This window comes from Rhinolophus sinicus, linkage group LG04 (genome assembly GCF_036562045.2).
Source record: "Rhinolophus sinicus isolate RSC01 linkage group LG04, ASM3656204v1, whole genome shotgun sequence".
In the NCBI taxonomy this organism is placed as follows: domain Eukaryota; kingdom Metazoa; phylum Chordata; class Mammalia; order Chiroptera; family Rhinolophidae; genus Rhinolophus; species Rhinolophus sinicus.
Genome location: NC_133754.1, coordinates 27,928,813 through 27,955,071, shown reverse-complemented (window position 1 = coordinate 27,955,071; position 26,259 = coordinate 27,928,813). Strand labels below are relative to the sequence as shown.

General features: G+C 42.3%; 1 protein-coding gene and 1 long non-coding RNA gene across 16 annotated transcripts in view; one reads left to right on the top strand and one right to left on the bottom strand.

Moving 5' to 3' along the window:
* The window catches only part of LOC141571007 (uncharacterized), a 152,829-nt gene extending 141,169 nt beyond the window's left edge, over positions 1–11,660 (bottom strand). Inside the window, exon 1 of one of the 2 annotated variants that reach the window (XR_012495456.1) lies at positions 11,504–11,660. This is a non-coding gene — a long non-coding RNA (uncharacterized LOC141571007). The remainder of the gene's footprint in view (positions 1–11,503) is intronic. The other variant, XR_012495457.1, reaches the window with a different exon arrangement.
* A 47-nt stretch (positions 11,661–11,707) lies between these two features.
* The window catches only part of MYCBP2 (MYC binding protein 2), a 240,014-nt gene continuing 225,462 nt past the window's right edge, over positions 11,708–26,259 (top strand). For all 14 annotated transcript variants that reach the window (XM_074329406.1, XM_074329401.1, XM_074329409.1 and 11 more), the window contains exon 1: positions 11,708–12,317. In XM_074329406.1, the coding sequence (XP_074185507.1) occupies positions 12,016–12,317 (302 nt within the window). In that variant the 5' untranslated portion in view covers positions 11,708–12,015. The remainder of the gene's footprint in view (positions 12,318–26,259) is intronic.

The following is a 26,259-nucleotide window of genomic DNA, read 5'->3' as shown; positions in this document are numbered from 1 at the left end:
TTATTTTCAGACTCAGAAATAAGCTAGAGAAGATAAAAACCGCCTGAAACAGCCTCCTTTTCCTGCATTGCCATCTCTATGAACGACACCATTATCCACCCAGAATGTGGGAGTCGCACTAGACTCCTCCATTTCTCTCACCCTCCACCCTAGATCCCTTCTGCTGTGCATCCTACTCCTTGACTAGGCCTCCCCCCTCTGTGCCGACTGCCCTAGTGAAGTCCTAGGGGGCCATGCTGGACACAGTAACTGCCTACCTGGTGTCCTCTGTTCTGGCACCAGCAACCATCTATCGTCAGGTGGGGCAATGATAACAGAAAGATGGGAAGATGCGAGAGGTGCCTTGTCTCATTGTTGAGTCAGGAAGCAGACAGAAGTCAGGCGTTGATAGCCTAGCCGCTTCTTCCTTTCACCCAGCTGAGTTACTAGTTGCCTTTGGTGAGCGCACAATCTCTTCCCTATTGCATACGGAGGACGGCCTGCCGGTATTAAAGTGAAAAGATGGCTAACACTGCTACTATCTGGGGTTCAGAGAAGAGAGCTGCTTTAGCTTCACATTAAGCTCTGTTCTCTCAGCCATTATTATCATAAAGATGAGGTTTTGTTTCCATTTACTACAAACCTTCTAATGTTTTTTTTTTTCTTTTTTTTTTTTCCCAGAACTTGGGAGAAAAAGAACTATAGCAAACACCAAATGTATGCTGTTTCTCAGTAGCCAAACGTAAATGGAATCATGGTCAATTACTATGAAATTTTTAAAATAAAAAGGAAAGAACAGGTTTTAGGAAAAGGAACCTTTTTCTGAGTACTTAACTATATAAGATAAAATTTGGAACATGACGTGTCATGAACAATGTCATCAACATTTCAAGCAAATGCAGTGACAAATTTTATATCTTTTAATCACAGTAACTGTCTTAGTTTAATTTCCCCTGGAACTCAGCTTTGACACAAAAACTTACATGCAGGAAGTATACTAGGGAGTACACTTAGAAACAATCTGTAAAGAAGCGAGGGAAGCAAGTTTAGGTAGGTTTGGGGAGAAGTTGAACTGAGGATCAGTGAGAAAGAGAAGCATTAGCTGAACCCACAGGGAGCTCTGGAACTGGGGTGGTCCTGAGAGTTGTCCCCAGGTTAAGGCAACAGGGTGAGGCCTTTGGACCACTGCGGTGTTGTCACTGAAGCAAACTGCATCTCAGGGAGCGGACAACCCCATGGTCTGGGCAGCACCCTTCTGCTGAGGACAATGCTTAGAGAAGTGCTCAGCTGTGACCTGTCAGCAGCCAACACTCCTGACAGACGAGAAATAATTGACTCAACCCCAAAAGGGCAATCAGGACAATACACCATAGCATCCATTACAATCTCGCCCTAGCATTGCTCAGATTCACTCGCTTCTTTAGAGTCACTCCATATCTAGGATGCTGGGTAGTATTTTTCTCCTGCAGAAATTTAAGAGAGGAAGACAAGTGGGATGAACCACAGACCTTGTTGATACCACCGACCTCAGGGCTACAGCTGAAAGTCACATTGATTCTCCTCCACACCAGTCCCAGACTGCCTTCACCTCAGCAATGACCTTTGCTACCCTAGATGGTCTACCCTTAGGGCCACCCACATCCTCATCCTTGAGAGATGAGGACTGTACTTGTTCATTTAACAAGTTGTGTAAGGAGTACCAAGAGACACATCCATGGCTCCCCTAAGGACTATGCACACTCTTCCCTGCTCCCATGTGTAAGACTCCTATCTACTTCTGATGATAGCAGTCGGTGAGTCCTGCCAGGATAGGGACTCCTTAGTGGGTCTGATGGACTGAAAAGCATGAAGTGACTGAGCAACCAGAATTCAAAGTCCAACAAGCCTCTTACTGTGTCTCGAGAACCAGGAGCTCTAGAGCTCCAGAGCCTGAGAAGGACAGAAAGCATGTATTCTCTAAGGGTCGCTGGAGGTACGGCCACTTCTGCTTCCACCCTGGGTTCTTAAACTCATATGTTCTATCGATTAGGAAGCCAGTACCATGTATTCGCTGTTAATTTAAAGTGGATTAAGTGTAACTTGTGCCCCAGCTACACCATCAATTCTATCAAGAGCAGGTTCAGAGTGGTATTACGTGTTATAGGATAAGGGTCCCAACGGACATTATATTAGTTTCCATTTGCTGCTGTTAACACATTTACTGAGTGAAAACAAATCAAATTCACTAACTTACATTTCTGATGGTCAGAAGTCCTACAATCAAGATGTTTGTGGGACTATATTTCTTCAGGAGGCTCTAGGGGAGACGTCATTTCCTCGTCTTTTCCAGCGTTTAGAGGCCACCTCTATTTCCTAGCTCATGGTCCCTCCTCCACCATCAAAGCCAGCAGCACAGTACCTTCAAATCTCTCTTTTCTCTGCTTCTGTAATCACATTGCCTATTCTGACCCTCCGCCTCCCTCTTATAAGAACTCTTGTGATGACATTGGACCCACCTATGTAATAATTCAAAACATAATCCAAAACAATCTCCCCATCTGAAGGTCCTTAACTTAATCATGTCTGCAAAGCCCCTTTTTCCACATAAGGTGAAAAATTCACAAATCCTGAGGATTGCAATGTGGATAACTTTGGGGGGGTCATTATTCAGTCTACCACAGACATATAGATGCCACCATACATCTTTTACTATAAAGAGGGCCCCTTAGTCTGAGACAATGTTTTCCAGGATCCCACATCTGTGACACAGAATTTTGTAAGCCTTCAGTAATGGTTCTGGCCAATGTGTGCAAAAAGGCAAACCCATAGCAGAATATGTATCAATTCCAGCCAAGTTAAATCACTGGCCATTCCAGGGTGGAATGTACTCAACTATCCAGCCAAATGGCTGGTTGGTCTCCTTGAAGGATCTGTGCTTTACTGAGGGCTTGGTGTTGGTCTCTCTTGCTGCCAGGCTGTGCATTTGAAAGCAGCAGTAGCTAGATCCGCATTGTTAGGGGAGCCTTCCCTGTAAGTTCCATGCATAACCTCCACCCTTGCCACCATGTATTGCTTCCATCTCTGCACCATGATTACTCTGTGCATTTGCCCTCTGTGCCCCCACTGGGTGCACAAAAGCAGAGGCCAGTTGATATCAACTGGTGAAGTCATCTTCTCTCTGTGGTCATTTACAGTCTCTTCCATGGCGGGATGTTAACTGGTGGATATCACCACGTCAGTCAAAGATAGTTACACTTAGTGCTCACTCGCATAGGTCCATTCACACGCCTCTTCCACAGATCTCATGATCCCCAATACTTTCAGGCCCCTACCAAACAGTCAAGCCATATGCCACTACCCAGGAATCTTACATGCCTTTACTTCCGGCCACTTCTCTGTCTGTGCAAAACGGATGACCATGTTCAATGCATGATGTTTGAACCATTGGGAGGATTTTCCTCATCACTGTCTGCCAGATCATAGCGCAGCAGCAATTTATTTCAGCTCGTACCTACTTACCAAGTCAACTTATGCTTGATCCGAGCTCAGCCCTTTTTCTCCTGCACGATTCGGTCATAAGAGACCCTCCAATCCCATGCAGTCATATATTTGATCTTAGATATAGGTACCAGTGCAACCGTGGTTGATGACATACTGTGTCTCCCCAAAAATAAGAACTAACTGGAAAACAAGCCCTAGCATGATTTTTCAGGATGGCATCCCCTGAACATAAGCTCTAATGCGTCTTTTGAAGCAAAACTTAATATAAGGCCCGGTCTTATTTTCGGGGAAACACGGTAGTAGTCTGGCTACGCATTCACGCGCTTTACTTGTGCTCCGGCCCTGCTCATGCCAGATCCTGGGTGTATCATCTCCATCTCACCGCAGGTTTTTGCTTGGTCCGCTGGACCTTATGAGTGCATGGGTGTGACAAAACCCAACTCCTGATGAGCAGTTCTAGCCACCTGACTTCTCATGCTGAGGTGCTCTGTCTCTATCAGGGCCCAAATAGCCTGTCAGGAGTCATATTTCAATAGTGTATGATTTGTTTTTGCTATAAATGTTTTGCCTTGCTTCAGAACTCTTAGACTTTTCCTTGTGATTTTCCCATTGAAACTTCCGTGCCATTCATTCCACAGCATCTTTCCCCACCACCGATACATCTACTATCACAGGTCCTATCATATTGTATGGTCCAAGAAGAACTGCTTGCCCCACAGTAAAAAGAGATAATGCAGAGCCCTTTCCTGCTCTGGGCACCACTTAAAGTTGGTAGCCATCTGTGTCACTCAGGAAATGTGTCAGAGCAACATTCTCAAGTAAATGTTATGCTTGCAGAACCCAGAGAAGCCTAGCAGGTGTTGTCCCGCCTTTGTGGTAGGAAGTATGAGACGTGATGACTTTGTGGAAGATGTCTGGCCTGTTAGACCAGTAGAACCCCACCTTTCAGCATCTGTCTTTCTTCAGCGCATCTACAGCACGCACAGAGCAATACAGCTCAATGTCTTTATCATTAACGATTGCCTTGAACCTCTCAAAAGCTTGACCTATTGCACCTGCAAGTGCATTCCCATCTGCAAGCATCTCATCTTAGTTACTTACAGTGACATTTCAGCAATTGCACAGTCCCACCCACTGCACGTCAGGGCTGTCAACGCTGCATCTGTCATCAGTGGTAGTCTATTAGTTTTCTATTGCTGCACAACAACATTACCAAAAACTTAGTGGCTGAATACGACACACACTGGTTATTTGACAGTTTCTGTGCTTCAGCAGACTACGCGTGGATTAGCTCTGTCCTCTGTAAGGCTGTAATCATGGTGTCAGATGGGGCGACAGTCTCATCTGAGACTCAACTGGGAAGGAACCACTTCCAAATATATGTGGTTTTTGGTAGAATTCAGTTCCTCCTAGGCTGCTAGGCTGAGGGATTCCATCTTTGTTGGCCGCTGGCCAGAGGCTGCCATCAGCTCCTGGCCATGTGTACCTCTCCATGTGGTGGTTCGCAACGTGGCAGCAAGGAAGAGAAGATCCCAGCGAGCCGGGAGTGATAATACTATGTAACTTAATCATATATGTATAATCACGCACATCCTTCTACTTTTGCCGTATTCTACTGCTTAGGACATATTTGCAGGTCCTACCCACACACAATGGGAGAATTTTATACAAGGGCAGGGATATTAGGAGACAGATATCATGGAGTCACCTTAGAAACTGTGTAGCACAGATGGGGTCTTTATTGTCACCTGAGCAGTGGATCATCCAGACTGCTCCTAACTAATTTGTCGGTTCCCTGGTAAACAGACTCCGAGAGGGAGACTGGCCCGCAGGAAGCACGCTGTGGAGTGCTTTCAATAATGCTGCCTGCGAATGAGTGAGCAAAGCAGGATCAGTCAAGAGAAACTGAACTGCAATGCAGTTGCAGCAAAGGCCTTAGCTAATTCCATGGGGAGTTCTGGAGCTGGGATGACTCTTCTGAGTCATCTTGAATTAAGGTCAGAGGGCCAGGTCTCTGTACACCACACCGACCAGTTACGTGAAGTGGGCTCCTGCTGCGAGGCGTGGGGTTTTGGGGGAGACAGCTCCTTAAGGCCCAGAGCAATTTATGGGAAGGGGCTTCATTGTGAGCAGCCAGCAGCCAATAGTCCCAGCAGCTGGGGGAATAAATGCCTCAGACCTGGAAGGGTGTCTGGGAGGTACATCCTGTAGAAATCTTTAATAAACCCAAAGGCATGACGGAGAACACAATTTTGTGAACTTTCTGGTGTTTGACTTGAATAAAGCAGGAAAATTTAGGCCCCAGGGGAAATAATCAATTTTATGCTTTTAATTATTTTCCATAAATATTTCTCTCTCTCCTTTTTTTTCTTTTCCCCAGAAAGGCTACGGATAGAAATGAGACAGTGTACTCTTTGACAAGCTGCTGGAGTTGGTATGTCGGCTAAGAACATTTTTAACTAAAAGTAACAGAATACTTCTATCATAGTGTCCAAGACAACTTGAAGTTTGTTTCTTTTCTTACATAAAAATGAGTTTGAAACTTTATTCATTGGCTCTACAATGTCAAGGCCAAGTCGGTGATGCTCTTGGCCTTTATCTCAGACCTCTTGTCTCGTGGCTACAAACATCAGCCTGTTGATTTTTAGGGTGGAAAGAAAGAGAGACAGAGCAGTACCAGCAGATTTTTCTTCATCTTGCTGGCCTGAATTGCATCCCAGAGCCAACCCTAGATGCAGGAGAGGCTCACAGAGAGAATATTTCAGTTTCCCAGTCTCTAGAGTAGAGGCAGGCAAGGAAGAAGGAGATTTGGAATGGGTACAGGTGAGTCAATCAATATTGTTTTCAGAGCAGGTTTCTGTTTTGCTTACTGAGATCAGACCCACAGACTTTAAAGACCAGATAAAAGGTGACAGAATGCTAGCATTTGGCTGAGAAGTCTTTTGAGATCTATTATTTGGATGGTAGACTATCTGCATACCTCCAGACCCAAACAGGAAAGCAGACAAGTGCAGGCCAAGTCATTAAGGCAGGGAATTGACTACATTTAGGGAACTATTGCAGCAGTATTAAAGGAGCTGAGAAGTCAAACAAAAATTAGTATCAGCAGGAAGCCACTATAATCCCTAGAGCTGGAGAGACCAAAGAAGAAGATGGCTGTTACCAGATTTCAGGAGCTGGGGCTTCCCAGTGAGAACTGGTTCCACAGTAGGGGATACTGGGCTGGAGTTGGATCAAGGCAGGAGAAGCTGCCCAGCAGGAGCTGGAACCAGAGAGGAGATAACTGCCCAAAGGCGAAAGAGAGGCAAAAAGGGTGGGGAGTGGGGGAGACATGCTTTCTCTCCCTTCCCACTTTCCAATCACCCATCCCACCCCACAGACTGCACCTAACTTGAAGCTAGCTGGCAAGGGAGCCTGGAAAATGTGGTTCGCAGGGCTCATACCCCAGCTGTACAGAGTAGAGCAGGGAAATGGAGAGGAATGGACTCCAGAGCAAACAAGCAAATTACTGTCACACCATTCCACCCCCACACAGAGATGGACCTGTAGGGAAGCCACAGTTTTTCTCTGGAAGCAGTGTTGTCTTTGCTCCACCACATAAATAATTAACCCAGCTCCCAACATTTGACATCATAAGATTATTCGGCCTAAACTAAGAAAACACTGTCACTTATCACAAATTGATTTAGGAAAAGTATGAACGATTTTTCATGAATTATACGTTCTAAAAACTTTTAAAACAGCTCCTGGCCCAGTTTGGAGGCAAACCTGACATAAAAAAAGGGAGGGACAAACTATTTTTAAGAGAATTACTTATGAAGAACTAGCAAATCGGATCCTTTTTACTTTCAAATATAAAAGTAAAAATATTGATCAAAACAGGAAGTTGAACTAGGTGGGGCTAAGATTTTGATGTTAATTACAGTAAATTATCAGAGAATGTGAGCCATGGATGATTAATAAGTTTTGAACCATAGAAATCATAGCCACAAGCCACTTGAGAAGAAACTATAATCTGTTTTGACTTCTACGTGTCAAAATGCAGGCATCAATTAAAATCCCCAAAACTCACTACATTGAAACTATACCTAAATTTTCAAGGTTAAAATGCTGTGGTTCTTACATTTCTCTCTTTCAAAGAGTTATACTTTATATGACTTTCTTTATCAGTTTTGAAAACTTCCTCTAGTCTAAAACGCATCACAAAAAGGTTTTTAAAAATGTGATTTGCAGTTAAATGTGCATTATTGAATTTACATACTTCAAAGAATATCCTCACATAATATTTTAGAATAATTTTTCAGGGACAAAATACGCCATATGTAAGTCAGGTCCCCTAGAATCCATATTTTTTTATTTGTAAGAAAACTTACATATAATTTGTATCTTCTAAAAGTAATATGAATAAAAATGAAAAAACATTAACTCTTCGTAACTACAAATTACTGAATTTTCCAAAGCTCTAAAAAGAGTTATTTAAAGCAAGAGATCAAGATATCTAGGAAATCCAACATCTAATTTATGTGTAAAAGAATTTCAACTTCCATGTTGAATTTTTCTGTTCAATTTGGAGTATTAAATATATCATATGAAATATATTTCAAAGCTCGATATGGTCATATTTGTCAAGGATGCAAAATTCTGGGTCCTTAAACAGCAAAGATTACTGAAGAGTGAAGCATTTCTTCCCTCTTTAAGCTTGAGCATTTTTTTTCCCCAAATTGTTCTCAGCTACCAAGTTGCTTTTAAAATGCTCTCAACTACCAATTTTGTTTTTAAATGGTCCAGCACATTACTGTACAAATCTGGGCAACAAACTCAGACTCCTGACCACAGCATTTTCAGCTGTCTTGATGTTCCTGATAATATACATGCTCCCTGTGTTTGTAATCTTGAACTATTAGGACAATATTGACCGTTAAAATGAAACGAACAATATCCAACATCAATTATTGTCCTCTTACATACACCTAATGGTTTCTGCCCTGCTTTTCATACATTGGTGCTGATGGCTTTCTTTAAAAAACAAAACAAAAAAAGTAGCCTTAAAGAAATGTAGTACAAAAAATGTAAATCTCTAAAGAGTTTAGAAAATTATAGCCCCAGGTTTGCAATTTCCAGTGTAAAGAGTGACACAATCGGTGACCATCCATCGAAAGACGAAGCCATAGTCTTTTATGATCATAGACAAGAGAGATGCTTTTGAGAAATGAATGTTACCAACCACAAAGATTACAAAATACCTCATGTGTTTCACTAATAAAGCTGTTAATATCACGATTTGCCTTAGTTCGTTATTGAGGGCGACTGTGTCCTGAACTCCTGTCTAGCCAGTTCTGACACCCAACCTGCGCAGTGGTCCTTCCTCTCCCGCACGCCTCTAACACTCCCTCCTCATACAAATGTACACACACGCCCAGCCTGGCCAGAAGATAAAGCTAAGATGGCAGCGAGGAAAGTACAGGAGCCGCACTCAGTGGGGCTGGAAAAACAAAAGCGAAGCCCTCTATATGTTTTCATTCTCCATATTTCCTTGAATAACAAGAGTCCCTCCCTCTAAATTCCCCCCCCCCCCCGGCCACACACACACACAAACACACACACAAGGGCAGCATAAGACATTCAGTAGTTGTGCGCTCAAGACTGGCGGGAGGGGACGCTTGCTTTGCACATTCGGAGAAACCCACATCTCCCGTCAGCAGTGACGGTTCAGGTGACCCTCGCTTCTTGCTTTGGGGACCACCCTCCCCTTCGTGTCCCCTTGACAGTGGAATTAAAGGCGACTCCAAACGACCTTCCCTTCCTGGGATGCACCCCGTATCCCGCCACCCCAGGGGAACCTTCCAAGGTCCCCAGCTGCCAGGGCAATAGCAGTAGCAGCTGCAGTGACGGGGAGTGCCCATTGCAGAGGCAGGAAGAGGAGGAGGAGGGACAGAAAACGCTGCACTGGCTATCAATTTAGAGTAGAGCGGCCGCTGCCGCTGCCGTGGAAGGAAACGCTGCCAACCGCAACAAACGCCACCCTCGGATACCTAAGTGAGCATGTGTGCGGCTCTGCGCACGCCTAGTTGCGCCGCTCATGACAACGGATTCCTTAAGGAAATGATCCTGTTACCGGGTTTTGTGTGTACCCAGAAGGCCCAGGAAGGGGCCTGTCTGGGACTGAAAGGTAGGGTACAGACCGGAGTGAAATCGAGGAAGAGGTGGGAAGAACTGGAGACCAGTGCAGCCGCTCTGGTCTGTCCCCACTAGAAACTGTAAATGGGCAATGACTGCTCGTGCCACCTCTTAAGCCGAAACTGGAAATGTTTGCCTGTGCAGCCATCATTCATTCATTCAACGAATATATATTTCCCTCCTGCTTAGAGCTAGAGTCTGTTCTAGGAGCTGGGGATGTAATGGGGAAAGAGACCCAGACACCATACCTGTCCTTATGAAAAAGTCTAGAATGTTTTGTTTTGTGTGTTACCATTTGAGAAAAGCCGTGTGCCAAGGAGGACATCCTAGATACTTGAAGTCTTTCCATAATCTCGTATTATTTTGACCATTATTCAGAGGACAAAACTTGCCCAAAGGTATACAAGTAGCAGGGTCAGGATCCAAATTCTAGCCTGTCAGAGCCTTGGGCTACCTCCGAGACTCTTACAAGGAGAATGAACCCTTGCAGCAGCTTCTACATGTCCAGACTATTAACTCCACCAGCCTTTAGCTGCCTCTAGGCCTGTGTCTTGCCTCTGACCCTTAGGAAATGAGGGTTGGGCAGGGGGCTTCCTGTTCAACAGCGAGCTTGTAACTGTGCTGAAATATCAGGACAGGAATTTAGCCTAACATACTTGTTGGATACTTATTTTGTGCAAGGTTCTAAACTAGGGGCTGAGGAAGACACAAAGATAAATGAGAAGCTCTGAGGGAGCTTATAAAATAGTTGAAGAAACAAGACAAGGACAAAAATTGTTGAACGGAGTTACTCACTGTACTAAAATACTATGATTCCCCATGGCTGTCCTTTATCCCTATGTTTTCATTTTCTCTTTTGCTCTTTTTATTTTGTAATCAAAGTGACATCCATCAACCATTTAAAGCCTCAGATGAAATGGACTCCTTCAGCATTGCCTCCCCTCTAGATAACTAGAATCAATTTACTTCCCTACTTCTCAAAATACTAAATAGGGCTGCTTTTTTTTAAGAGAAGGATGTTCAAAGAAGAGGTACAGACATAAGAAGAGTTAGTAAATAGATAAAGAATATGGTAATGGGATGATAGGACTTAATCATTTTTGTCAGGAGGACAAATTTATACTCTTCCAATTGAGAGTCAAAAGGATAAAATTAACAGGAATCGGGGTTCACTGGCACATGTATTTCTAGAGCATTTACTTAGTAGTGGTCAGTAAAATAGGTTGGAAAAGGGGACTCAGCAAATGTTACATTTTTATAGATAACAATAAAATCTTTGGTACATATGGCATTTCCAGATGTTATACATTGTCACAATCATAATTTCAGGTCATAATATAGAATTATCTTTAGTAATTTAAATCTGGGAAGAAAAAGATAAACCATTAAGTGACCACTGTCAAGAGATAAGATTGCACTTTTATGGTGAGTATGGAGTTAACAAAATAATACTTAAGAAAAGTATTATTGTGTTCAGATTTTGGCTCTGATGTAAATGTTGAGAACAAGAACTTAGGAATGACTCTGGCTTGTGGATACTCTCATATCTGTGAATTCGACTTTCACAGAAAAAAAAGAATGCACTATATTATACCTGTCTTTTGTAATTAAAAGCTATTTTACACAGACTTAAATCCTACTGACAAAAATTGCAAAATAATAGCACCTAAGGGACTTCTATCTCAGTTGGCTTTCTCTGCCTTGAATTCGGAATTAACTAGCACTATTCACGGTAAATCTTCCTGTTGGCAGCACACGCTTTTGGGGAAGGGGAACAGGAGTATGTAACACTCATTCTCAGTCGGTGGGCACATTCCCTCTTTTTTCTTTTAGGTCCCAGTTCTCCCACCTGAAGGGAACCCGTTACCTGAAGCCGAATGCCTGTAGTTGACAGCCTGCCTGCCACTTTCCTTACTCTTTCTCAAGCTGCTAGTAAAATCCGGAGAAGTGGATTTCTTTCAGATTCTGTAAGGCTCAACCCGGAGGCTGAGGGAGTGGTGGAGGAGAGGGGGTGGGAGGGAAAAGGGCTGGAGTGACTGAGCATGTGCGAGGAGTGGCGCATGCCCAGTGCGGCCCGTAGCTTCCCATTGCGGGCAGCTCCGGCGGTGGCAGCGGTGGTGGCGGCGGCGGCAGCGGCGGCACCGCCTCCTCCTCACACTCCGGAGGTGGCGGGGTTAGATGAGCGGCCCCAGTAGCGGCGAGGGCGGTGCGGGGGGGAGGAGGAAGAGAAGGAGGAGGAGATCGCTGTCTTTGTAGTCTCCCTGCTGCGGGAGCGAGAGGCCACCGCCGGAGCCGTCGTCGTTGGAAAAGGGCTGTGTGTGCGCGCGCGTGTCTGCCTGCCCGGCCCGTGGGGACGAGGCAGTCGTGGCGGCGGCGAGGATGATGATGTGCGCAGCGACTGCCTCCCCCGCCGCCGCCTCCTCGGGGCCCGGCGGGGACGGATTCTTCCCAGCCGCCACCATCTCTTCCTCCCCGGCGCCGGGGGCGCTGTTCATGCCGGTTCCCGAGGGCTCCGTGGCTGCCGCGGGGCTGGGGCTGGGGCTGCCGACCGCGGACTCTCGGGGTCACTACCAGCTGCTGCTGTCAGGCCGGGCCCTGGCCGACCGCTACCGGAGGATTTACACCGCTGCGCTCAGTGACAGGGACCAGGGGGGCGGCAGCGCTGGACACTCGGCCTCCAGGTGCGTCTCCGGGTGCTCGTCCTTGCGCCACATGGGGCATGTGCGTGCGCCCGTGCGCGTCTGCGTGTGTGTGTGTGTGTGTGTGTGTGTGTGTGTGTGTGTCTGTGTGTGTCTGTGTCTACGTACTTATTTACTGAGCTGTCTTCCAGCAAGCGCTTGATGCTGGATGATAGAAGCACTTAACTGAGATAGGAGGGTGCGGTGGCTGCAGTTTCTGCTCAAAATGTGTGTGCCTGGCTTTGTGTGTGTGTGTGTGTGTGTGTGTGTGTGTGTGTGTGTGTGATGGGGGGCCGGTTAGTGAGGGTGGGAGGGTAGCGTGTGATGTTAGAAAAGGTGATGGTTCGGGTCGTCATGACACGTGTGTGTATTGTTGAGGAAGGAGGAGGAATGGATAGTGGGTTAGAGAGGGTAATACGAGAAGAGAATTTGCAAGAGTGGTCAGGGAAGTGGCGTTTCCAGTCTCTGCCGCAATCGTATTTGCACGTATTTCTCACACCCCCCCCAACCCCCATGACATTCCATCGTCCCCCATCCACCGCCCTTAAAAAAATCTGCCTTTCACTTGAGGGAGCAATGGTGTAGGTTAAAGATAGTGTCATTCATATACATATACATATACATATATATATTTTTTCCATCAGGCTGTCCGATAAGGCATGGGGTTTCAATTTAAGAGAAAAAAGGGATGCAGATGGAAATTTATGTGGATGTGAAAGGTGTCTGATACGTATTTTTAGAGTTGTACTTTGATAACTGGACCTTTAATCTTCTAGAAATGCCATTGCAATTGCTCTTGTGTTCTGAAGTTCCATCAGCCATTTCCCTTCATCTTGTGTTCTATTTCCTCTGTCACTTATAGGTTCTAGAGGAGAGGGGGTTTTGTGGGGAAAAGGGGAACACTGAAGAACTTCAAAATATGACAGCTGTATAGTGTTCAACTGCCACCAACTAGAACATTTGAGTAGCTCCTGGATCTCTTCCTAGGCTCACTACACTGTCAGCTTCTTTGATGTAGGAGATGATAAATCACTTTCATTTTCTTTTTCTTAATATATGGGTGTCTTTTTGCTAAGTGCTTTTCTTTTGTGTGTGTGTGTGTGTGTGTGTCCATGCCCTTACATGCCACACACCCCGAAGGATGGTGACTGACTTGTTTCACCAGCTTGGCTTTGACAGTGGTAATTGGGAATTGGCGTCATCTTTTTTCTCACAGCTTCTTAAAATACCTGGGGAAATGGGGAAAGCATAGTAGGATTTTGTTAAATGTTACAGTGTTTACTGTATTTACTGAATGCAGTTTGTTAGGTAATAACCAGCTGTCGTTTTCTTCTATTAGTGAAAGAGGGTAGGCTGTAAGTCAGGTATTTGGTATTTTACCAGTATGTATTGTGGCTCTTATCTCTCAGAGAGAGTTGTAAATGTGGAGCTTTTTTCACAGTTTTTCTGAGTAAACCAGTCTCCTCATGTCTGTAATTCAGGATTGGGCACATGAGTAGTAGTTTAATCATATGGATGCCTTTTGCTATCTAAGCTGAAGGCCACAATGACACAAGTCTGTTTCTTCCTCATGTTTTAAAAAATGGCACAAAACCTCATTAGACAGTTTGTTCTGATAATTAGCTATAATTATGAGCTGTGAGTCTCTAAATCATGGTACTGTAGGTACATCTTTACAAAGAATTTGAATTTATTAATACTTTGTATGTTGTTTCCAGAGTTACGCAGTATTTGTGACTGGTATATTTCCATGTTAACTTTTTACTACTAGTGTAGTAATACTATTTCTGTGTATCTAGAATTATATTAATAGTTTTAGGCAAAATTAATATAGATTAACCACGTATATAAAAGTTGGGGCTGATTTTTAGTTTTTGGCCCATTTTTACAAGCTGCCAATTAAAATTAATGAATTAGTTCAAGTATTTGAAGAGGTACTTATGGAAACCATCCTTAACTTGTATAATATTGCTGTCTACTGTTTCTTCAGAACATGATTTTTTATTCTCATTCACATTATTTTTTCTAAGTCTTAGCCTGCAACTATTCTTTGTTGAAAATTTGCTTAATAATTCAATCATATTTCTTATTAAATGTGATGGGACAGTGGAGCTAGAGTTTAGGTTCTGAATGAAGATTATTAGTTGTACAGGGGCACTAGCTGAGTTAGGGGAACAGATGTGATCTTTCAAAGACAGATAATGGAGCAAGAATAGAAGATGAAGCTTTAGCGAGCATCAAGTTTAAAAGTATGAGAAAAAGGAAACAGTGAAGGAAGCTGAAAAAAAGATAAAAATATTAAGAAGAGAACCATGGGATGGATAGTAGCACCTCTGGTTCTAAGAAAGTGAATTGAAAGTCCTCAGCATTTTTAAATGCTGAAGAAAGTGAGAACACTTTCCAGGTCACTGATGACTTTTGAGGAAGTGGTCACGATAGCGAGATGTGGTGAGGACTCAGTGGGAGATGTTAGGCAGGGCTGAGGGAAGGATATTCAAGTATAGAGAGGTGGGTAGGAAACATTCAGTAAGTGGAGAAGGAGAAATTAAAGAAGTGAGAGGGGGATAATTGATGGGGAGAAGACAAAGGGAGATTTCAGGGACAGGTTCAAGGTGACAGGTGTACAGATTAGCCATTGAGAAAAATTAGGAACTAGTCTTCTTTTAACATGGAAGGGGAGGAGGTCAGTATTTATAAATAAACATAAGACTAGGAATTTATTGAGGATAAGAATCATGTCCTATTTATTTTGGTAATTGAAATATCCAGCACAATATTTGGCATCCATTCGGTAAATATCAGGTGCCCACTGTAAGCTACGCACTGTTTTAAGTGCAGAACACAATAGACAAGGTCTCTGCTCTCTTGGAACTTACACTCGTTGGGAGAAATAAACACTGATAATATCAGGTAATGATAAGTAGCTATGAAGAAAATAAAACCAATATCATGTGATAGACGATTTGTAGTGGGGGGGCTATTTTAGGTAGGGTGGGCAGGACAGGTCTCTTTGGGAATTGACATTTCAGTTGAATCAGAATGATGGCAAGGCAGGTCTAGAGGAAGAGTCGCTTAGGGATTGTAAAGGCTCGGGGGTGGGAACACTCTTGTTCAAGGAACAAAAGGCGAGTTAGTTATCAGTCAGTGTTGAATGAATTAATTAGCGTGGGTTGTGTTTTAGGTGTACAGTAGAGAAGTTGAGGGGTTCAAGTCTAACGGAGTTCATGACTTTGATGGCATTCTAGTGAATTGGTTAAGAGCTTAGACGCTGAAGTTCCACTGGTTTAAATCTAGGCTCTGCTACTTTTTAGCTGTGTGACATTGGGTATGTTACATAAGTTCTGTGCCTCATTTTCTTAAATTGAGATATAATGGCATATAACATTAGTTTCAGGTGTACAACATGGTCATTTTGTTTTTGTGTATGTTGTGAAATGGTCACTATAGTGAGTCTAGTTAACATCCATCAGCACAAATAATTGCAATTTTTTTTCTTGTGATGAAAACTTTAAAGATTTACTCTCAGCACTTTCAGACATACAATACTGCATTATTAACTGTAATCACCATGCTGTACATCGCATCCCTGTGACTTCCTTATTTTATAAGTGGAGGTTTGTACCTTTTGACCATCTTCATCCATTTTGCCCAACCTCCCCTTCTGCTAATCTGTTCTCTGTATCTATGAGTTTGTTTTTTAGATTTCACATTTAAGTGAGGTCATAGGGAATTTTGTCTCTGTCTGACTTATTTCATGCCCTCAAGGTCTATCAATGGTGTTGCCAATGGTAAGATTTCCTTCTTCTTATGGCTGAATAATATTCCATTGTACATATGTACACCACATTTTCTTTATCCATTCATCCATCGATTGGCACTTAGGTTGCTTCCATGTCTTGGCTTTTGTAAATAATGCTGCAGAGAACATGGGGTAGGGGGCATGGCAGATGTTGTGTTTTCATTTGGGTATTTGGATAAATACCCAGAAGTAGAATTGCTGGATCATGTGTTATTCCAGTTTTTTGGGGATCCTCCATACTCTTTTTCATAGTGGCTGCACCAATTTACATTCCCACCAACAGTGCACAAGGGTTCCCTTTTCTCCACATCCGCACTAACGCTTGTTATCGCTTATGTTTTTTGATAATAGCCATTCTAATAGGTATGAAGTGATATCTCACTGTGTGGTTTTCATTTTCATTTCCCTGGTGATTAATGATGTTGAGCACCTTTTCATGTACCTGTTGGCCATTTGTATATCTTCTTTGGAATTTTTTAATTGGATTGTTTGTTTTTTTGTTATTGAGTTGAATGAGTGTGTGTATGTATGTGTGTGTTGTGTGTGCGTAATATTATGTATATAATATTTCAGATATTAACTCCTTATCAGATATACTTGCAAATATTCTCTCCCATTCTGTAGGTTGCCTTTGCATTTTGTTGATGGTTTTCCTTGCTGTGCAGAAGCTTTTTAGTTTGTTGTCGTCCCACTTATTTATTTTGCTTTTGTTTATACCTCAGTTTTCTTATATGTAGAATGGAAGATGAATCCATATATGTAATGTGCTTGGCACATTTAAGTGCTACTAAATATTAGTTATTGATTTCTGCTGAGAGTGAGTAGGCGATGGAGTTTGGGGACTTAAAGAGAAGGCAAGGATCATGTCTTGCTCTTATTTTTGGTCTCAGTGATCGTTAACTGTGGAGATAACTATTTCATTTAGTCAGTGATTGAATAAATACATTTTTGTATGAATGAACCAATCACAATTGGAACATTCACTTGGGGAAAGGGATTGATAGGAAATGAATAAAGCAATATTTGATCAGTTCTGTGTGTGCATGGCAGTATAACATTGCACTTGGAAAGAACTGGAGCCCAGTGGCTAAATCTGCTCTGGAGGCAGCATGAGTGCCTTAGTTCAAATCCCAGTTCTACCTTTTTCTGTCTTAAGTTGGGCAAGCTGATCAGTAGTCCTTTGTCTCTTTCTGTGCTTAGAACCTTATCGGGTTATTGAAAGGACATTGTGCCTATACATGGTAAGTGCTTGTTAAAGTTAGCTGCTGCTGTTGCTATCATTTATTATTAAAGCTGCAAATTTAGAATTCCAATCAGCATGATATTGTATGTTTTTCCACTCCAAAGAGAAATGGAAAAAACTGCTAGTTGAGTTGACTCAAAGTTGAAGTGTGATTGAAGGTCAAAGGAAAAAAGAAAGTGAAGGTTTTTGGTGACACGATGGACCATATGGTAAAAAGGAAAGTGATGCCGGAAGGGAACTGAGAGATTGGGAGATAATGAGGGTCAGGGTGTCTGGGTTGAAGTGGTGGAAGATCAGTGCTCGTAGAAACAATAGAGGAGATTGTGGTGAAAGGGGGGAATTGCTTTTCTTCTCTAAGCTAAACCCACTAAGTTCCTTCAGCTTCTTTATCTCTTTGTTATTAGAAATGGTATTTGAGCACATCGTTCAGATGCGTGGGATTTTGGTTATGAGAGGTTAAGTAGTCAGTCAGTCCAACAGAAGCTCAGGGATTGCTCCTTGGCATAACCATTGGCCCAGTAAAGATGTATAAGACAAAGTTTGTACACTTCAGTGTATTGTCCGGTTGGGGGAGATGAAAGGTACAAAGGCAGGCACTGATAAAAGTGTTGAATGAAATCACTAAGAAAGCATAGTCTATTATGACAAAGGGATGGTATTCTGAGCTGGTGCAAAAGCAAGAGCAAGAGATGAGACAGGAGAAAGCACAGTTTTTGTGCAGGTAATGGTAAGAAGTCTGTAGCAGAGCTGCTGGGTGGGTTGAGTTCTCAGCAGCTCTGCTCTGCCAGTGTCAGTGCTCTGGTTAGAAATGAATGGGGCACTGATTCTTAGGACGGAACGTCTGAGTTGATGCATTTAAAAACCTTGAAAGCCCAAATTCCCTTGAGCCATGTGGGCTTGCAGAAATGGCCCTCTTCTTGCTAGAGGGTAGTTGCTTGAAGAGTGTGCTGTTCCTACTACCCCCTGTCTATTCTCCTCTACCCTACTGGCTATCACCAAACCAATAATTAGAGTTAAGTTGTTAAAACCTTTTGGGAGGTGCTGGGCCTGCTAAAGGAGGAAAGGGACTTCATGTATGTACTTGTGCATGTGTGTGTGCGCACGCACACACACGATTCTTGAAGGCTTACAGAGTGTTTGATCCCCCAGCACAAGGCCCCACATAACATCTTTTCAAAGTAAGAGACCCATTTTATAGCAAAGGAGGACGTATGGGATCCATGTTTCCCATCATGTACCATCCCACCCAGAAGCTTTTGACCTGATAGAGCAGTAAAACAGTCTTTGATGGCACAACTGATGATGAAAACCTGGAGTTTGGACAGGATACCCTGCAAGGACAAGGTGCCATCCTCCAGGATGTCCTTGCAGGGGGTCCGTGTTCCCAGTGGGAAGAACACATGCAAATGGTAGTGGCTCCACTACGCATCACTGTCGGTGATCCACCAGGGAACTTATGCTTCCCGTCCCGGTGGCTCTGCGCACCAGGGAGTAAAACGTCCTGGTTCTTAGAAGGGAATCATTCCAACAGAAGACACTGTGAGAGTCCTGTTACACGTTAAGGCACAGCTACTGCTGGGGCTTGGCGCTCCTTTTCCAAGGAAAGGAGTCGCCATTTTGACAGGGCTCATGGACCTAAATATCTGGAGGAGGCAGGGCTGCTGCTCTCCAGTGGAGCTTGGGAGTTTGGCACACAGATAAGCTGCTAGGTGTCTCTTTGTACTTCCTTGTCCAGTTTTGATGGTACATGGACATGAGAAAGGCCTGATGACCACCTCACAAGATCAGTCACCTGGACCAGCAAAAAGGCTAGCAAAGATGAAGGGAATCTAGGATGGCTAACAGAAAAGAGGTTGTAACTATAATTTTGGCCTTGAGATTATCTGAAACTGGTGGGGCCTGGGTCAGGGTGGGGAGGGCTGTGGTTTGTCCTGCTTTACTTCCTATGGAAAGTTTCTCTAGGAAATGAGACTAACCAGAATTGTGGAGGAGCTTTATTAGAAGCAAGTGGATCTTCCTAGTGTAATAGGTAGACTGTAATAGGTGCTGTGGATTAATTATAATAGTTGTTTTGTAGATTCTCTGGGATGTTCTATATAATCATACTATCATTCTTTCTGATGTCCAGATACCCCCACTCTCCCCCCACATTTATTTTAATAACAAGAACTTCCATAATAATACTGAATAGAAGGAGTAAAAGTTGCATTCTTCCTTGTTCCTAATCTGAGGGGGAAACAATTACAAATTATTCTTTCAGTCTTTCAGTATTAAGTATGATAGTAGCCGTAGGTATTTTGATGGCCTTTGCCAGTTTGAGGAAGTTATTTACTATTCCTACTTTGCTGACACTTTTTTTTTAAAATCCCAAGTGTGTTTTGACTTTTGTCAAATGATTTTTCTGCATTTATTGAAATGATCATATATTAAGAGAATAAAAGAAAAAAATTAATTAGCTTTTGAATGTTAAGTCAACCTTGCATTCCTGGGATAAAATCTCGTGTGTGGTATATTGTTAAATTTGATTTGCTAATATTTTGTTAAGAATTTTGGGGTGTATATTCATGAAAGATACTGGTCTGTAACCTTCTGTTGTTGCTGTTAATGTCTTTGTCAGATTTGGGTATGACACTTATCCTTGTCTTACGTGACAAGTTGGACATAATTCCTTCTCCTGTATTTTTAAAAGGTTTGCATGAGATTGGTCTTAACTATTTTTTCTTGAATATTTAATAGAATTCACCAGGGATACCATCTGGTCCTGGAATTTCCTTTTAGGGAAGCTTTTGGCAAATTCAGTTTCTTTAATAGATATAAGGATAGTCAGATTTTTTTGTTACTTCTCATGCCAGTTTTGGCAACTTGTTTTTTTTTTTTTTTTGAGAGGTTTGCCCATTTCATCATTTTGTCTAAATTGTTGAAATTTTTGGCATAATGTTGTTTATAACATTTTTCTCTTATTCTTTGAAATGTGTGTGGGATCTGTGATGATCATTTCTTTTCCATTCCTCGTGATGGTGTTTTCTCTTTTGTGCTTGATCAGCCTGGCTAGAAGTTTGTCAGTTTTATTTTTAAGTTCAAAAAACCAACTTTTGGCTTTGTTAACTTTCTCTATTGATCTGTTTTCTATTTCATTAACTTTGTCTCATTATAATTTAATTCTGCTTGCTTTGAGTTAGCTGTGCTATTTTCCCTAGTTTGTTAAAGTAGAATCTTAGATCATTGGTTGTCGATTTTTCTTGTCTTCTAACATAAGTATTTAAAGCTATGAATTTTTATCTAAGCATTGCTTTAGTTGCATCCCACAAATTTTGATATTCTGTATTCTTTGTCATCCAGTGAATTTTTTAATTTCACATATTGTATTGTTCAGTGTCAAAATTTACATTTAGTTCGTTTTTTAAATAATTTGTCTTCTGAGAACTTTTTTCCGTTCAGTTCAAGTGTGTTTGCCTTTTCTTGATAGATATTTGTAGTAGTTGCTTTAAAAGTGTTGTTGAATAGTTATCTCTGGATCATCTCAGGGTTGGCACCTGTGAATTGTTTCTTTCCTTGAAATTGATCACATTTTTCTTGCTTTTTGCATTGTGAGAATTTTGAACTTTATTTTGGACATTGTGAATGTTATGTTTTGTAAACTCTGTGGCTTATAATTCTCTGGAGAATGTGAATTTTTATTGTTTCTTTAGCAGACTATCAACCCATTTAAGTTCAGATGGCAAATTTACTCTTGCCTTCCGTGAGTGGTGGTTCAAATTTCAGTTCAGTTCTCAGAGCCTTTGCTATGTTGGTACAGGTCTGTCCCATACCTGCACAGCCCCAAAGTAGTCCAAAACTTGTGTCGGTTTATAGACAATTAGAGAATCCCTTTCTCTATTCCAGGATTTCTTCCACATTCTCTAGCAGGCAGGAGCTCCTTTTCCCAATTCCTGTGGCCAGAAAATAGGGTTTCTCTTGGAGTTTTAATTTCTGGGTTATTGCTCTGTATGAAGTGATGGCCTCCTGGCCTTGGGACAAAGCTGTTAGGGAAAGGGAGGGAAAAAGCGCTGGGAAGCTCACTTTTCTAAGTTTAACTCTCCCCTGCAATCTGCTTCTGTTTGTTTCCCAGAGTCCTCAAGTCGTTTCCTCCCTTCCTCCTTCCCTCCCTCCCTTTCTTCCTCCCGCTCTGCCTTCTTTCCTCCCTCCCCTCTCCCCTTTCTCTCCTCCTCCCTCCCCCCAACCCATCCTCCCCTCAGCCCCCCTCTTTCTTTCCTTTTGTATTTTGTCTACATTTTTAAATTGTAAACAGTGGGAAACATAGGCTATACTTGGGTTGATGCCATCATACGATAACCACATTTTTTTTCTGGCTGCTTTTAAGATTTTTCTCTTTCTCTTTGATTTTTGGTAATTTGATTATACTGTGCCTAAATATGTTGTGTGTGTGTGTGTGTGTGTGTGTGTGTGTGTGTGTGTGTATCCCATGCTTGGTGTTCATTGAACTTCTTAGATCTATGTGATTTTTATTTAATTTGCACATTTTGGCTTTTATTTCCACTAATATTATCTCAAACCCAGTCTCTTATTTCCTTCTGGGAATCCAGTTATACACATATGAGACTGCTTGATGTGGGTGAGGCGTCAGCAAACTTACTTTGTGAAGGGCCAGATAGTAAATACTTTAGGCTTTGCAGGCAGTATGGTCTCTGTTGCAACTGTTAAACTCTGTTGTTGCAGCTTAAAAGCAGCCATAGACAATATGTAAACAGATGAGCATGGCTATGTTCCAGTATAATGTATTTACAAAAATAGGTGGCAGGCTAGGGGTGGCCGGATGGCTCAGTTGGTTAGAGTGTGAGCTCTGAACAACAGGGATGCTGGCTTCATTCCCACATGGGCCAGTGAGCTGCGCCCTCCACATTGAAGGCAACGACCTGCCACTGAGCTGCCGCTGAGCTTCCAGAGGGGTGGCTGGATGACTCAGTTGGTTAGAGCGCAAGCTCTCAATAACAAGGTTGCCGGTTCAATTCCCGCATGGGATGGTGGGCTGCACCCCCTGCAACTAAGATTGAAAAAACGGTGACTAAACTTGGAGCCAAGCTGCGTCCTCCACAAGTATATTGAAGGACAGACTTAGAGCTGGTGGGTCCTGGAGAAACACACTGTTCCCCAATATTCCCCAATAAAATAAAATTTAAAAAAAAGAAATAGGTGGCAGGCTAGATTTGGACTACAAGATGTAGTTTGCTGACTCCTGAGGTGGGCAGTGGTAGTTGCTGGAGCTATAATACATTGTGAATTCTGGGGTAAAATCAAAGGAAGTGCAAAACACAAGTATTGGCAATAACTAAAGTGTGGGGGCTGGGGAAATAAACCTAAGAGTATGAGAGAAAACACTAGAAAGCTATGTTAGGACCAGGTTATTATTCTGTTTTAGCTTTTGCTTTATTTGAATAGTAGTGTATCTCTAGTATCATTGTAGAGGATAAAAAGCAGGACTGCCATTAAAGAAGCAATTGCAGTAGTTTTGACATATGATAATGCAACCCGAGAAAAGGCAGTAGGAACAGATGGAATAGAATGGAGTTGAGAGACATTTGGTGTTAGAAGGGTGAAGGAAGAATGTTAGGTCTAGCAGCTAACTGGATTTCACATATAGAAATAATGCCTTTCCTCTAGATCAGGGGTGTCCAAACTTTTTTCAACGTTTTTCACCAAGGGCCATATACGATAAAATACACAAACAGCTGGGCCACTCACTCGAGGTGAAGTACGTATTGCCTCACCTGGTTTATTGAAGTAAACTAAATATATTTTTGGACTTTGCTGCGGGCCAATAAAAAGTAGATCGCGGACCGCAGTTTGGACACCCCTACTCTAGATAGTAAGAGAGGAAGAACTAGTTTTTCAAGAGTCCATTCTGGGTACCCTTTTCTCTAAATATTCTTTCTTCGTTCTTTCAGTCAGTTTTGTGATTTAATTGTTACCTAAATGTTTTTGACTTCCTGGTCTGTGATTTGTAGGTAAAACCTTTCCCTAGACATGTATTTTGCAAAGTCTGTTGGGAGTTTCAATCCTGTCTCAAGTAGATTATGTTCAGTCTGTTCACAGACTCCTCATGAATCTACTGTCACTTACAAACTGCCCCTTTTTCTGTAGGTCAGCTGAACAGGAGTCTGAGACATCAACTTGAAGTTGGCAGTAAAGGATCATAATGACCTAACACCCACTCGCTCCCACCTTTTTGCCAGATGGCAAGGAGAAGTCACATATCAGTAGGAAAGGGAATTGATGGTAGATGGAGAAGGGAGTATTTAGAAATTAGCGATTAAAGGAAAAGAGGGAAAGAAGGAAACAAAGAATGACTTCATCTTTTGGATGAGACCCCGTAGTAGATGTTCTTAGTGTTCTGCCCATATGCCTTGGGCATTCATCTCTCCACTGTCTGCTTATGTCTATGGCTTTCTGCCGGGGAACTTTCTTACTGGCCGCAGAGACACACTGTGTGTAGGGCAAATCAGAAAAGCCAGAGAGCTAATGTCTTCAGAAAGGCCTTCAACTGGTGATAGATGAGGAAACGGTCGATAAATGCCTCATTTTTCTCATCCTTCAGTTGGGATGACTGAGCCGTCTTCTACACCATCTGCCTGAATTCTCCAGTAGGGCCGAGCTCTAGCTGCCCATCTTAAGATAACCAGCTTAATAATGCACTCTTTCTTGCCTGCCTTCCCTTCCCTAGCTCACTTCTGATTCCCCCCACCCATGTTTTTCCTGAATCGCCTCTCAAAACAACTTCTTGGACTTGAATCAAGTCTGCTTCTGGGGAAATCCAAACCAAGGCAGACACTTTACTTCAACACATTAAGAATAACAAATACAATTTCTTTAGCTCTTACTAAATACCTAGCATAACTTTAAGCGCCTCGTAATCCAATGGGAGAGGTACTCTTTCATCCTGTTTTACAGATGAAACAACTGAGGCACAGAGAAGTTAAGTAACTTTCCCAAGATTACAGAGCTAATAAAGGACAGAACGTGCATTTGAACCTCGGCCGTTTGCCTGTAAATTCTGTACTCTTTAACTTGGCAGACTGAGGGAAAGGGGAGGAATGATGAACAAAAAAGGGAGAATGGGGTTAATTAATGGAGTAAGGCCTTGTAGAGATCAAAGTTCGTTAAGAAAAGTAAAGGGAATATGTTCCTGATAGTGTCTCCGTTTTAGCATGTAAGTAGAGGGTCAGATTATCTGTCATGAGCTAAATGGGTGGTTGGGGGCATTGCAGTGACTAAGAGAGGTTGTCAGTTTTCATGGTGGATGTACCTTTCTTGTCAGAGAACACAGCTGGCTCTAGACAAGCATTCCGATGACGTTTATGAATTCTCAATACCATGTTTCCCCGAAAATGAGACCTAGCCGGACAGTCAGCTGTAGTGCATCTTTTGGAGCAAAAATTAATGTAAGACCTTGTCTTATTTTACTGTAAGACCCGGTCTTATGTAATCTAATAATATAATATAATGCCCAGTATAATATAATATAATGTAATGTAATATAATATATTATGATGTAATACCCAGTCTTATATAATATAACAATATACCATAAGACCGGGTCTTATATTAATTTTTGCTCTAAAAAGACGCATTAGAGCCGATGGTCTGGCTAAGTCTTATTTTTGGGGAAACGCAGTAGCTATTGTTGTTTAGGGTTGTTATAGCTTATTGAAAATGAGGTTTGTAAGTTACCAATATAGAAATAAATATGAACAGCTAACGCTCATGAGTTGTAATATAGATATACTAAAGATTTAAGGGACAAGAAAAGAAAGTAAAAGGAGCTAGCAAGACTGAAAAGGAATCATCACCAAAAGTAGAAGAAACACTGAAAATAGGGGTTGTTCTACAAGATGGGAAATTCAAGACAACCAACAAAAAATGTGTGGTATTAAGAAGTCTCACACACTTCTAGGAGTTTGATAGTGAGGGCCTGAAAAAGTTCTACACTGTTTTTCATCAAGAAATTTAGTTATGAAGAGGAATAGGGAAATCACTTAACTTTTTATTATTTTTTCTCATTTGGAGGAGGCCAGTAGGCCTCTCAGGTTAGAAGCCATAGAAAAAAGAGAGATTAAAGAGTGAGCAAAGAGAGGGTTTAAGTGGTTGAGCCAAATTCCAAGGACGGTGGATGCGATGGGGTCCAGTGTATTCGGAAGGGTATACTTGGATAGGGTAAGGGCTGTCTCTTTTGGGATTGCGGGGGGAGATCAAAGGAAGAGGTTTCAGATTGGGAAAAAGTCTCAGGGACATACTTGCAACGTTTTTATCTTTCTGTGCTGAATTCTAGCTATTTTCAATTCTCTGTTCACCTGTGTTTAATGTATAGTAAACCTACTTATTGAGTCTTTAGTTTCAGTTATTATATTTTTTACGTGTAGGAGTTTGATTTGATTCTTTTTTTACATGTGCTGTGTTCTCAATAATCTGCAGATATTTCAAAGCTGGTCTTTTATTTCTTTGAATTTGGTAATTGTGTCTGAAAATTCCATCTGAAGTCTGGGTATCTGTTTCTACTAGTTCTCACCCGTGGTGCCTTGTGTTGCTTGTATCTGTGCACCTGGTTATTTTACTACGAACTCTACTTAACCTCGTGGTGGCTCTCTGAAGCCTGGCATGAAGAGATAGATGGTCATCAGAAAGTTTTCCAGTTGTTTCATTGCTTGAATTTTCCTTCCCTACTTAGGCCATGTGTACCTTAGAGTATAAAGCTGCATGGTCTAAAGTCCTAACTGCAGCGATTTCTTCCCTCACTCTCGACTCCACCCCCCTCTGGCACCGCCCCCCACCTCTTTTTCCTTTTCTCTGCCTACTGCCAAAGGTAGCTTTATTCATAGTTCTTACCTCTACCCCCTACCGCCTTTTGAAGA